The sequence below is a fragment of the Geotrypetes seraphini genome, chromosome 7 (assembly GCF_902459505.1).
Source record: "Geotrypetes seraphini chromosome 7, aGeoSer1.1, whole genome shotgun sequence".
Lineage (NCBI taxonomy): Eukaryota > Metazoa > Chordata > Amphibia > Gymnophiona > Dermophiidae > Geotrypetes > Geotrypetes seraphini.
The window spans coordinates 42002830-42017007 of record NC_047090.1 but is presented as its reverse complement, the minus strand read 5'-3'; the positions used below and the strand labels follow the sequence as shown (position 1 = coordinate 42017007).

Below are 14178 nucleotides of genomic sequence, written 5' to 3'. Positions count from 1 at the left end.
ATGGCTCTCAAATCTACCTGGCTTATGTTAAGGCCTTTTCCTCCAGGAATAATGTCCAGACCTTTAGGTTCCTGCTAAACATGAGTCTGACCATGCTCTCTTGCAACAGATTCCACAACTTAATTACGCACTGTATGGAGAAAAAACTCTACAGATTTGTTTTCAAAGATCAAATCAAAGACACCCCATGAAACTGACCAGCTGTTATTTCACTCAAACTGATATCCCCTCAAACTGATGAACCTTAACATGTTCACCCTCTCTTCATAAGGTTTCAGGTTTATTTAAAAATTTGATATAACGCCTTATCAAAATTCAAAGCGGTTTTACATAATAAAAACAAAGAATAAAGAGGGCATAAGTTAAAAACAAATTACAATTATTATTAGATGATCAAATACACAGACAAACATTAACATACCGATACAAAATGGAAAAGGGCAGGTGTTTCATCCTATATCAATACTCGCTGTGTACTTGCAAGCACAAAACCAGTGGAGATCTCCATTCACGCCTAACGAACTATGCTTTCCCAAACCATAGCTCTACAAATCCTGTGTATGAGGTCACCATTGTGACTAGAAATTTTGTCCAACATCCAAGATGGATTTTTTCTTTTTTTAAGGCTAGAGTGAGAAACTTCACCTTGTCAGGTTTGGTATAGATTGGGAGATGCACTCTCTTGTTACTGAAACTTAAGCTTTTCTGCTAGCTCCTAAATTTGAGAAGAAAATCCATCAAGACCTCTGTTAGATCCAATGGCAGCAAATTCCAAGTACTACAGCATGCCATTCACAGTGTACACACCCTTTACATTATCAGACTGTATATTGTATTAGAAGTTCATGCTTACCGTTAGAAAAGCAGCTGTACCACATACAAGTTTGAAAGAATGATGGCGGAACGTTTGGGGACTAGTAAGTCCTTTAATGATGTATGGAGTCCATTGACTACTTTTGTTGCATTACAGTAAGGGTCATGTTTCTTCCCTTTTCATCAGATTTCTTTACACATCTAGGGAGGGTGGGAGGGTTGGGGGAGGGAAATATACTTTGAAGAGTTAAATTATTTAATTATAATATTGCAAGTACATTATATGTATTATTGTATTAGTAATTAAGTTGAGGATGGGAGAAAATGATTGTTTAATGCATCAATTGTATAGTTAATAGTGCGTTTCATGTAGTACCGTATTTTCGCGGATATAACGCGCGCGTTATACGTGATTTTACATACCGCGCATACCCCTCGCGCGTTATATGCCTGAGCGCGGTATACAAAAGTTTTTAAACATAGTTCCCACCCCGCCCGACGCCCGATTCACCACCCCAGCAGGACCGCTCGCACCCCCACCCCGAACGACCGCTCGCACGCGCTCCCACCCGCACCCGCATCCACGATCGGAGCAAGAGGGAGCCCAAGCCCTCTTGCCCGGCCGACTCCCCGACGTCCGATACACCCCCCCCCCCCGGCAGGACCACTCGCACCCTCACCCCGAAGGACCGCCGACTCCCCAACAATATCGGGCCAGGAGGGAGCCCAAACCCTCCTGGCCACGGCGACCCCCTAACCCCACCCCGCACTACATTACGGGCAGGAGGGATCCCAGGCCCTCCTGCCCTCGACGCAAACCCCCTCCCCCCAACGACCGCCCCCCCCAAGAACCTCCGCCCGTCCCCCAGCCGACCCGCGACCCCCCTGGCCGACCCCCACGACACCCCCACCCGCCTTCCCCGTACTTTGTGTAGTTGGGCCAGAAGGGAGCCCAAACCCTCCTGGCCACGGCGACCCCCTAACCCCACCCCGCACTACATTACGGGCAGGAGGGATCCCAGGCCCTCCTGCCCTCGACGCAAACCCCCCTCCCTCCAACGACCGCCCCCCCCCAAGAACCTCCGACCGACCCGCGACCCCCCTGGCCGACCCCCCCACCCCCCTTCCCCGTACCTTTGGAAGTTGGCCGGACAGACGGGAGCCAAACCCGCCTGTCCGGCAGGCAGCCAACGAAGGAATGAGGCCGGATTGGCCCATCCGTCCTAAAGCTCCGCCTACTGGTGGGGCCTAAGGCGCGTGGGCCAATCAGAATAGGCCCTGGAGCCTTAGGTCCCACCTGGGGGCGCGGCCTGAGGCACATGGGCCAAACCCGACCATGTGTCTCAGGCCGCGCCCCCAGGTGGGACCTAAGGCTCCAGGGCCTATTCTGATTGGCCCACGCGCCTTAGGCCCCACCAGTAGGCGGAGCTTTAGGACGGATGGGCCAATCCGGCCTCATTCCTTCGTTGGCTGCCTGCCGGACAGGCGGGTTTGGCTCCCGTCTGTCCGGCCAACTTCCAAAGGTACGGGGAAGGGGGGTGGGGGGGTCGGCCAGGGGGGTCGCGGGTCGGTCGGAGGTTCTTGGGGGGGGGCGGTCGTTGGAGGGAGGGGGGTTTGCGTCGAGGGCAGGAGGGCCTGGGATCCCTCCTGCCCGTAATGTAGTGCGGGGTGGGGTTAGGGGGTCGCCGTGGCCAGGAGGGTTTGGGCTCCCTTCTGGCCCAACTACACAAAGTACGGGGAAGGCGGGTGGGGGTGTCGTGGGGGTCGGCCAGGGGGGTCGCGGGTCGGCTGGGGGACGGGCGGAGGTTCTTGGGGGGGGGGGCGGTCGTTGGGGGGAGGGGGTTTGCGTCGAGGGCAGGAGGGCCTGGGATCCCTCCTGCCCGTAATGTAGTGCGGGGTGGGGTTAGGGGGTCGCCGTGGCCAGGAGGATTTGGGCTCCCTCCTGGCCCAATATTGTCGGGGAGTCGGCGGTCCTTCGGGGTGGGGGTGCGAGTGGTCCTGCCGAGGGGGGAGAAGAATCGGACGTCGAGGGGGGGCATCAGGCTTTCAGGATGGGGACAGGACTTCAAGGGGGGACAGGCAGATCTTCAAGGGGGACAGGCAGACCTTCAAGGGGGACAGGACTTCAAGGGGGGACAGGCAGACCTTCAAGGGGGGACAGGACTTCAAGGGGGACAGGCACGGAGAGGCGGGGCAGTGCACCGAAAGTCAGGGCGGGTGAACGGTGAGTCGGGGCAACCAGAGGAGAGTCGGGGCAGTGCACCGAAAGTCAGGGTGAGTCGGGGCAACCAGATGAGAGTCGGGGAGGGCGAAAGGAGAGTCGGGGTGGCCAGAGGAGAGTCGGGGAGAGCGAAAGGAGAGTCGGGGTGGCCAGAGGAGAGTCGGGCAGCATGCGCGTTATATGCCTGAGCGCGGTATAGAAAAGTTTTTGTACATATCATCGTGATTTCTGCGCGCTATACCCCTGTGCGCGTTTTACAATGGTGCGCGTTATATCCGCGAAAATACGGTATTCATGATTAATCAAAGTATTGCACTATCAAAGTTTGAAAATCAATAAAGATTTAAAAAAGAAAAAACAGCTGAAAGTTTTCCCTTCTATTGTTTTTATTTAAAAAATTCTTAACTGCAGCATGTCCGGTGCTATACTCCGAGAGCCTCCAGGAAAGAGACTTGGAAGTACTTGTAGACAAGTCAATGAAACCGTCCACACAATGCGTGGCGGCGGTGAAAAGGGCAAACAGAATGCTAGGAATGATTAAGAAGGGAATCACAAACAGATCTGAAAAGGTTATCATGTTATTATACCGGGCCATGGTACATCCCCACCTGAAATACTGTGTCCAACACTAATCGCCGTACATGAAAAAGGACATAGTATTACTCGAAAGGGTCCAGAGAAGAGCAACAACTACGAGAGGCTAGAGAAACTGGGCCTATTCTCCCTCGAGAAGAGAAGACAGAGGGGACATGATCAAAACATTCACGATATTGAAGGGAATTGACTTAGTAGAGAAAGCGAGATTGTTCACCCTCCCCAAGGTGAAGAGAACGAGAGGGCACTCGCTAAAGTTAGAAGAGAAAATATTCCATACAAACATATGAAAGTTCTTCTTCACCCAGAGAGTAGTAGAAATCTGGAACACTCTTCTGGAGGCTGTTATAGGGGAAAACACCCTTTAGGGATTCAAGACAAAGTTGGATAAGTTCCTACTGGAACAGAACATACACAAGTAAGGCTAGACTCAAATAGGGCACTGGTCTTTGACCTAAAGGCCACCGTGTGAGCGGACTGTTGGGCATGATTGACCACTGGTCTGACCCAGCAGCATCAAATCTTATGTTCTATTCCCCAGTTCAAGGCAATGTATAGTAAAAATATATAAACAAAAACGAAGACTACTATATTAGAAGGTAATCAGATATCAATGCACATTAAGAACATAAGAAGTTGCCTCCGCTGAGTCAGACCAGAGGTCCATCTCGCCCAGTGGTCTGCTCCCGCGGCGGCCCATCAGGCCTATTGCCTGAGCAGTGGTTCCTTGACTATTTCTTTAACCTACCTCTATATTATGAGCATAGGCAGAAAGGTAAGCTTTCAACCGTTTCCTAACTTATAAATAGTGTTCATGCTTCTCAAATTAAATGGTAAACTATTCCAAAGTCAAGCTCCTTCAACCAAAATCATTGTTCAGCAATAGGTCTCCAGATGCATCTGTCTAAAAGTTAGGTTACAACTGTTTCAAGTTTACTGTAGTTATGCAGTCCAAGGGTGCAATACAACTGTCATTAATGGACTTTTCAAAAATACATTATGAGAATACGAGAACCTCTGCTACTTCCATCATAAGAGTAATGTTGTGGAACAAACTAACTGGACTGCAAAGAGCTCTCTCTGAAATTCAGACATTTAAAAAGATCCTTAAAATTACACTTCTTATAGAAGCATTCTTTTCTTTTTTTATTATTTATCTATCATTTTCAAATTACAAAATCAAGTATCCACTTGTACAGAAAGATAAAGATAACCCAATAAAGTATTCAATCTAACATTTCAAACATCAAAATAGGAAAGAAAATCAATACAGCTTAACTTCAGCTCAAGTCCACAATTAGGATCCAAGGTATACCTAGCGAAAAATTAAAAGAAATTTAACAAATTATATGAAGGAAAAACAGGTCCTTTAGACTGAGACAGGATAACAAGTAATCAATATAGCCCTCATATGTTCCCTTAAACCTGGGGTGTTGTAGACAAGAATGTTGTCAGCTGGCTTGGATCAAAAAAACCAAAGCGATAACTCCTGGTTTTAAAAGAAGAAATTCACGTCTCCTTTTTGCGTATCTCGAGCCAGATCTGGAAAAATCAATATCTTAAGAACCATAAATTTTTTTTGTCTATTTTTAAAGAAAGCCTGAGCAACCAATTTTTATCTGGTGCTAAGGCTACTGTGATAAGAAGTGTCTCCGGCTTAGCCATTTCTATATCAGAAAGAAATAACATTGCTGAAACATCAAGTGGTTGCCGGTCCCCTTCTTGTGGTTGTAGCTGTTCATCTCTTTTAACGGGTAGATAATAAGTGGTGGCAACATATCTTCAGAAATTTCCAAAATTTCCATTATATAGCGTTTCACTATATCCCTTGGAGATATTGTTGCAACCCTAGGAAAATTAATCAGTCTGCGATTATTATTTTGGAAAGTATTTTCTAAGGATTCCAGCTTTCTTCTCAAATTGATATTGTCCTTTATTAGTGTTTCTCTAATCTGTTTAGATACTTTCAGTTCTTGATGAATATTTTCTAAAGAACTTTTGTGTCATCTATTTCAGCTTTCATGTTTTCCACTAATGTTTCTTGGACTTTAAATCTTTCTTCCAACTGTTTCAGTTGGGGCTCAACTGACTTTGCCAAGTCTGACACTAGATCCCAAAGGGAATCCAGTTACCTCTCTGAGTTTTTCAATTGTATAGGAAACCCTTGTATAATGAGAAATCTCACCTGGCATCCCTTCTTGAACAGCACTGCTCAGAGTTTAGTTTACCCCTACAGCTGTTGAACTCAGTCTCCTCCAAACTCTCCTGCAAATGTAGGGAGTTTGTCTCCATTCTCCCCTCTCTGCTCTCCGTGGCCTTCGAGGGAGAATACTGCCCATTCTCCGGAAGTACCTTCTCTCGTGGGGAGCTGGTAATCTGAGGAGGAGGGGGAGGCACTTTGGCTTCAGGGCTAAGTGTTGTCTCCAAGCCCAAGGAAATCACATCCGTTTCACCTCTCCAGCGGGTCTACCGACGCCCAGGGTGTCTTCTGCATATGCCAGAGAAGCTCCTCAATGTTGCCGAATGCCGTCGCTCCAGACTGCGCGAGACTCCAGCGGCACTGCGACCTCTGTTTCAGCATTGAAGAGGAGGTAATAATCCAGAGCAGCAGGTTGAAAGTTGTTAGAGGTAAAGCTCCGCAGCGTGTTGCTCAGCCGAGAGGGTCTACAGCCATCTTGGATCCCTCTATAGAAGCATTCTAATAAGACATTTTTGTTCAATGCTGGTTTTAGGATGAATGTATTGAGGATCTGTGAACCCACTGTTGACATGGAATGATTTGTAATTTGAGATGTTTGTATAAGTCTTGTCTGTTTCATTCTGTGAATGTTACTTTTGTAAAGCCGCCTAGGAATAGGCAGTTGGTAAATTTTTTAAATAAATAATGTTATTCTATATGATTAAAAAAAGCCAAAAATGTTTATTGCTGAAGCATCTTGCTCATAAATTACCTGGGGGTCAAAACTATTTTCTTCTAAACTCTAGAAGATCACCTATAGCCCCCCCTTAAATAAAGGGATTAAGTGGTGTGGTAGCCATGTTGCCCACTTTTATATATTGAAATAAAACAAAACCAAGAAAAGAAAAACAGATACCTTTCAAGCTCACTATTATTACCTAAACAAAAGGGAGTAACCCACCCACATCAATACAAAAATTCTAACTACAGAACCCCTGTATCAGCGCTTTGAGTTATCCATGGTTTACCATGGCTCAAAAATATAATTGCAGCAACAACGAAGAATGGTGAAGCATTAAGTACACACAATAAACCAAGATATTTTTTAAAGAAAATAGGCCCCCTTTTATCAAGCAGTAAAAGTTGGGGTGGGTTTTTTTTTTTAAATCACAGAATGCTGCAGTAAAAACTCCAACCCTCAAAGACTTCCTATGAGCATCAGAGCTTTTACTTCAGCAGTCTGCAATAAAAAAAAACCCCAACATTACATAGCTTGATAAAGAGAGGTAAATGTAAAAATGTAATGAGAAAATGTATTTAAAACTGTATGTGGGGAGTGTATGGTGCAGTGGTTAGAGCTACAGCCTCAGCACCCGGAGGTTGTGGGTTCAAATCCTATGCTACTCCTTGTGACCCTGGACAAGTCACTAATCCCCCATTGCCCCAGGTACATTAGATAGATGTGTTCATAAATACTTCTGTTCTGTGTTCACAGAAGAAAATCCTGGAGAAGGACTGAGATTGTCTGGCAAAGTCTGGCAAAGTTACGCTGTTCACGGAAGAGAGTGTTTGAGCAAGTTGAAAAACTGAAGGTGGACAAAGCAATGGGACCAGACGGTATGCATCCCTGGATACTATAGGAGCTCAGAGAGGTTCTGGCGAGTCCTATTAAAACTTGTTCAACAAATCTCTGGAGACGGAAGTGGTTCCTGGAGATTGGAGTATAGCAGATGTGGTCCCTTTTCACAAAAGTGGTCACAAGGACGAAGCAGGAAACTACAGGCCGGTGAGCCTCACTTCAGTTGTTGGAAAAATAACAGAAGTTTTGCTGAAAGAAAGGATAGTGTACTTCCTTGAATCTAATGGGTTACAGGATCCGAGGCAACATGGCTTTACAAAAGGTAAATCGTGCCAAACGAACCTGATTTAATTTTTTGATTGGGTGACCAGAGAGCTGGATCAAGGACTTATATGCTAGATGTAATTTACTTAGATTTCAGCAAAGCCTTTGATACAGTTTCTCATAGGAGACTGTTGAACAAACTTGAAGGGCTGAAGTTAGGACCCAAAGCAGTGAACTGGGTTAGAAACTGGCTGTCGGACAGACTCCAGAGGGTGGTGGTTAATGGAAGTCGCTCGGAGGAAGAAAAGCCGAGTAGTGAAGTCCCTCAAGGTTCAGTGCTGGGGCCAATCCTGTTCAATATGTTTGTGAGTGACATTGCTGAAGGGTTAGAAGGAAAAGTGTGCCTATTATAAATCTTGGTATCATCTGCAAAAAGAGTAGACACCGAAGAGGGAGTGGAAAATATGAAAAAGGATCTGCAAAAGTTAAAGGAATGGTCTAATGCCTGGCAACTAAAATTCAATGCAAAGAAATGCAGAGTAATGCATTTGGAGATTAATAATCGGAAGGAACCGTATATGCTGGGAGGTGAGAAGCTGATATGCACAGACGGGGAGAGGGACCTTGGGGTGATAGTGTCCAAAGATCTAAATGCGAAAAAACAGTGTGACAAGACAGTGGCTGCTGCTAGAAGGATGCTGGGTTGTATAAACAAAGGAGTAGCCAGTAGAAGGAAGAAGGTGTTGATGCCCCTTTACAGGTCATTGGTGAGGCCTCACTTGGAGTATTGTGTTCAGTTTTGGAGACCGTATCTGGCGAAGGATGTAAGAAGACTTGAAGCGGTCCAGAGGAGGGTGATGAAAATGATAAGAGGCTTGCGCCAAAAGATGTATGAGTAGAGACTGGAAGTCCTGAATATGTATACCCTAGAGGAAAGGAGGGACAGGGGAGATATGATTCAGACGTTCAAATACTTGAAGGGTATTAACGTAGAACAAAATCTTTTTCAGAGAAAGTAAAATGATAAAACCAGAGGGCATAATTTGAGGTTGGGGGTGGTAGATTCAAAGGCAATGTTAGGAAATTCTACTTTACGGAGAGGGTGGTGGATGCCTGGAATGCGCTCCCGAGAGAGGTGGTGGAGAGTAAAACTGTGACTGAGTTCAAAGAAGCGTGGGATGAACACAGAGGATCTAGAATCAGAAAATAATATTAAATATTGAACTAAGACTAGTACTGGGCAGACTTGCACGGTCTGTGTCTGTGTATGGCCGTTTGGTGGGGGATGGGCTGGGGAGAGCTTCAGTGGCTGGGAGGGTGTAGATTGGCTGGAGTAGGTTTTAACGGAGATTTCGGCAGTTGGAACCCAAGCACAGTACCGGGTAGAGCTTTGGATTCTTGCCCAGAAATAGCTAAGAAAAAAAATTAAAAAATTTAAATTGAATCAGGTTGGGCAGACTGGATGGACCATTCGGGTCTTTATCTGCTGTCATCTACTATGTTAGCAACCAGGACAGACAGGGAAAAATGCTTGAGTACCTGAATATAAATCACTTAGGCTATAAATAGTGTATATAAATAAATAAATATACTGCATTTCATTGCTCCATTGTCACTTGAGGGTTAAACTAAAACATCAGAAAAGTGACTTATGTGTAGGATTCACTACTATCAGCGGTTTCAGGTATCTGCAGTAAGTCGAACATATCACCCACAGATACAGGGGTTCTACTATGCAACTTCTGATCTTCAAAACAATGCTTACTAAAGATATAGTTTAAGAATTTTCCAAAAATACATCACATCCTGGTTCAACATTTATAAGATTTATTCTCCATATGCAATATAGCCCTTGTAGTTTAAACTTAAAAACCACCTTAATATGCATTACAAGGAGTTCTTAATCCTGAAGGCCCACTGAATAATGCTGTTCTGGGATACATTCTATCCGTATCCATAAGACTTCTCTGCCTATTGCTCAACCATGTAATCAACCCTTACATTTTAGGTTTCTCATTTGAATGCATAAGCTCTTTGAGAAGCCCCTAAATGATGGGCAATGACTAGTTAGTGCAAATTTCTATGCATACCAGAGCTAAAGCACACAGGTTCACAATTAAGTTATTTCCTAACACTATGAGAAAAGCTAATGCTCAAGACTCAAACCTGTATGCAATGTAGTAATTATCATGCACATATTGCTCAGTTGATGGTGCAGTATCTCTTTCACTCTTCACAAAGATCAAAAAATTAACACCAACATCACCACTTTGGTTAATGAAGGCTACCACTTTAGTTACAAATGACTCATCTGAGCCAAGTCAGGCTTTAGGGCCTGTGGTGCCCCGAGCCAACTTCTGCATTGGCACCCCTCCCCATGATCTGGCTTCCCCTCCACACACCCCATACTGGACCAGGTGAGGCGCTGGCTTAAAGCACTTTTAATAAAGGGTGCCAAAATCGTAGCCCGATATCTATCCCTCAAAATCTGAAAAGAGCAGGACGGAGATCTTGGCACCCATTATCGCTGATGTCCTAAGCCAGGCTCGTCAAAGATTCTCAACCTAGGGCAATGTTATGAGCAACTCAAGACAATGTGCAAATCACTGCTTGGGAGGGTGGGTACAGCAACTGAAGAGCAAGGCCTAGCCATAGTTCCTAAGCTCAGTGCCCCTCTAAGCCCAAGCCACAGCCAGGAAGAACAGCTTCTCTCCTGCATTTCCCTGAAAATAAGACCTACCCTGAAAATAAGCCCTAGCATGATTTTCAGGGTAGGTCTTAATATAAGCACTACCCCAAAAATAAGCCCTAGTTGAAGCGCTGGATTTGATGGTAGCAGCGTTCCCCAGCGTTCACCCCCCCCCCCCCCCCCCGCTGACCCTTCCATCTCTCCCTCCCATCTTAACCTCGCCGACCGGGAGACCGATATACCTTCTTGCAAACGGCAGCAATCCAGCCAGGCTGCTTCGGGCTTTCTCCCGCTGGGGCCTTCCTCTGCCATATCACCGATGATGTCATCAGCAACGTAGCACACGGAAAGCCCCGACAGCGCATCTAGATTGCTGCCGACGCCACCATTTGCAAGAAGGTATCGGTCTCGCGGTCGGCGGGGTAAGGATGGGAGGGAGAGACGGAAGGGTCAGTGGGGATGGGGTGGGTGGGGGGAATAGGACACCGGTATGTCTATTTGGACACAAGGGGATGATTTGAATACCTCAGATATAAACACACAGGAGTGAGGCATCCTTCAGTTAAAAGGAAGTTCGGGACTGAGGGGCATCAGAATAAGGTGAAAGGGGAGAGGGACTCGGGAGTAAATCGGATACCGTGTTTCCCCGAAAATAAGACCTAGTGCATTTTTCGGGCCCAAAAGACAGTGTCTTATTTTCGGGTAAACAGGGCAACTGGGAGGAAGAAGTCGTTCAGGCACCATCACACGCTGCACCCCCGAAGCTGGCCTAGGAAGGGGAAGGCAACGCTGCTCACCACGTGCCCAATGGGCGACAGAACTCCCCTCCCTCCCCCCCAACGAAAGGAGGGGGGGGAGCAGCATCTACGTCACGCAACGTCACGTCGCCTTTCCCCTCTCTCCCACAGACGTCCCCGTCCGCTGCTGCCCCCACCACCCCCCAGGCCCACCTGCAACCCGGAGCCCGGAGCCCAGACCCAATCACCGGGCTCCGCCCATCCACCCCCAACCGAAGCGGGGACCCGCACCCCCCCTCCTCAGAGCGGAGCCCGGGCGCCGTCACATAGGCGCCCGCACGAGGCCCCACTGGGGGGGGGGGGTTCCGGCGGTGGCTGACAGAAGGAGGAAGGCGAGCTCACGGCGGGTCGCCGCTTACCGGGGCCTTGGCTGGTGGCTGCCGCGCGGTCGCTCGGGGCAGGGGAGAGACGCAGAGCACGGAGGAGGTGCCCCTCGGATGGCGGCAAAAAGAGCGGAGCTCCCGCCGCTCGCGCTCATATACAAGAGGCGTCAGCGCGTCAGGCCGCGAGGGGCGACGTGCGCGTCCGCGCGCCGCCGACTGCACGCCGGGAGCAGCGAGGGGGAGGAGTTCGCGGGCGCCCCGGCAACCGCGTTGCTCCCCCCCTGGGGCTGCGCTTTGTTCTGGGCGCCTGAACGCGCGGGGGGGGAAGCAGGTTAGGAGGCCCGTGTGTGTGTGTGCACAGGGTCTTTCGGGACACCTCAAAGTTCGGCCCCTCCCGCTTTAGTGCATCTTTTGTAGAATTACCCAAAGGGGGACAGCAAAGACAAGCCATGCAAAAGCAGCAACTAGAGGCTGCTTCACGTTCCCCTTTCTGACTGAGAAAGCTAAGAGGCTTTAGCAACACTCTTCAAAATGCCCCCAGCATGGCATCCCATGGAACAAGCCTATAAAACATGTTATTGGAAATCATTGTTAGATTGCCATCGACTCATGGCACAATACAGAAGTAGATTGCTGGACCTTTGGCACAGTATTAATTCAATGTGGTCACCGTTGTCGCATCAAATGTGATCCTCTGCCTATATAGATGGTACATGGTTGGTCTGACATCTCCACTGAAACCTGTCTACCATGGCAGTGGCGTAGTAAAGGGGGGTAGGCGCCACCCCCCATCTACATCAAACCCCTCTCCATCTGCACCGCACTCACGCCCTCCCTTCCCACCTCCATACCTCTTAAAATCATCATCAGCCTACTGCGCACGCAGGCTTTCCCTCTGATGTCACTTCCTGGTCCCAACAACCCGGAAGTGATTTCAGAGGGTGCTTGGCCAGCGCAAGCAGCAGGCTAGACTAGTTGCTCACACTGACAAAAATTTTAAAGAGGTACAGGAGAGCGAGGAAGGGTGAGCGCGAGCATGGTGTGAGAGATGCCCCAACCAAAACAGCGCCTGGGCCAATCTGCTGTCCCTCCCCCACTCATCCTTACTACACCACTGCACCTTAGGAGGCCCTGCTGGTTGTACACAAGCCATGTGCCATGACTGGTAAGAGGGGATAGCGTAGCTGGGTTTAAGAAAGGTTTGAACAAGTTCCTGGGGGAAAAGTCCATACTCTGTTATTAAGAAAGACACGGGGGAAGCCACTGCTTGCCCTGGATCAATAGCACAGAATGTTGCTACACCTTGGGTTTTGGCCAGGTACTAGTGACCTGGATTGGCCACCGTGAGAACGAGCTACTGGGCTTGATGGACTAGTGGTCTGACCCAGTAAGGATATTCTTATGTTCTTATCCTACTTTTAAATATTGGTTTGTACGTTGGCTACAACAGCTGTTTTCCATTGCTCAGACGCTGCATCCTAGGTGACTGCATAGTGAGTGTGCCTAATGGTTAAGCCAGCTCCCCGAAACTCCCCTAAGGTCAACTGAATAAGCTGACCCAGTTCTGGTTTTTCTTACTCCATGCATTGGGTTGGTGGGGTGAGGGTGAAAGGTGCTTTCCCCTATAACAGCCTCCGGCAGAGCGTTCCAAATTTCTACCACTCTCTGGGTGAAGAAGAACTTCCTTACGTTTGTACAGAATCATTTCACTTCTAACTTTAGCGAGTGCCCTCTCATTCTCTTCACCTTGGAGAGGGTGAACAATCTCACTTTCTCTACTAAGTCAATTCCTTTTAATATCTTGAATGTTTCAATCATGTCCCCTCTCAGTCTCCTCTTTTCAATTGAGAAGAGGCCCAGTTTCTCTAGCTTCTCATTGTATGTCAATGCCCCCAGTCCCTTAATCATTTTGTCGCTCTTCTCTGGACCCTTTTGAGTAGTACTATGTTCTTTTTTATGTATGGCAACCAGTGTTGGACACAGTATTCCAGGTGGGGGTGTACCAGGCCCCAGTATAACAGCATGATAGCCTTTTCAGATCTGTTCATGATCCCCTTCTTAATCATTCCTAGCATTCTGCTTGCCCTTTTTGCCGCCGCACATTGCACAGATGGCTTCATTGACTTGTCTACAAGTACGCTTAAGTCTCTTTCCTGGGGGTTCTCTCCGAGTATAGCACCAGACATCCTGTATTCGTGCATATGATTTTTGTTACCGACATGCATAACCTTGCACTTATCCACATAGAACCTCATTTGCCATTTCGCAGCCCACTCCTCAAGCATGTTTATGTCTCAGTATAGGTCATCGTAATCCTTCTGTGTCCTCACTGCTCTAAATAACTGTATCCACAAATTTGATCACCTCACTCATCGTGCCCTTCTCTTCAAAATCACAGGTCTTTGGAACGACCTTACTACCCCACTGCGGAACCTGGGCTCCCTCCAATTATTCCACAAGCAATTGAAAACCTGGCTTTTCACTAAAATGTAATTCTATCCCCCCTTACTCTTCTCTTCTCTTTTTTTTCCTTCTTTTCCTATATTTTAAGTTCTTGTAAACCGTGCCGAGCTCCACAACATCCGTGGAGATGATGCGGTATATAAACTTAAGGTTTAGTTTAGTATTTAGTTTAGTGCCAATTAGCACAGTTACTTACCGTAACAGGTGTTATCCAGGGACAGCAGGCAGATATTCTCACTGATTGCACCGATGGAGC

General features: G+C 47.5%; 1 protein-coding gene across 7 annotated transcripts in view; it reads right to left on the bottom strand.

Annotated features, from left to right (window-relative positions):
* The window catches only part of NAP1L1 (nucleosome assembly protein 1 like 1), a 96628-nt gene extending 85006 nt beyond the window's left edge, over positions 1-11622 (bottom strand). For 5 of the 7 annotated variants that reach the window (XM_033951496.1, XM_033951499.1, XM_033951501.1 and 2 more), the window contains exon 1: positions 854-893. In XM_033951496.1, coding sequence (XP_033807387.1) covers positions 854-878 — 25 coding nt within the window. In that variant the 5' untranslated portion in view covers positions 879-893. Of the gene's footprint in view, positions 1-853; positions 894-11495 lie in introns of those variants that run through there. The other 2 variants (XM_033951502.1, XM_033951503.1) reach the window with 1 other exon arrangement.
* Between the last annotated feature and the right edge of the window lie 2556 nt (positions 11623-14178).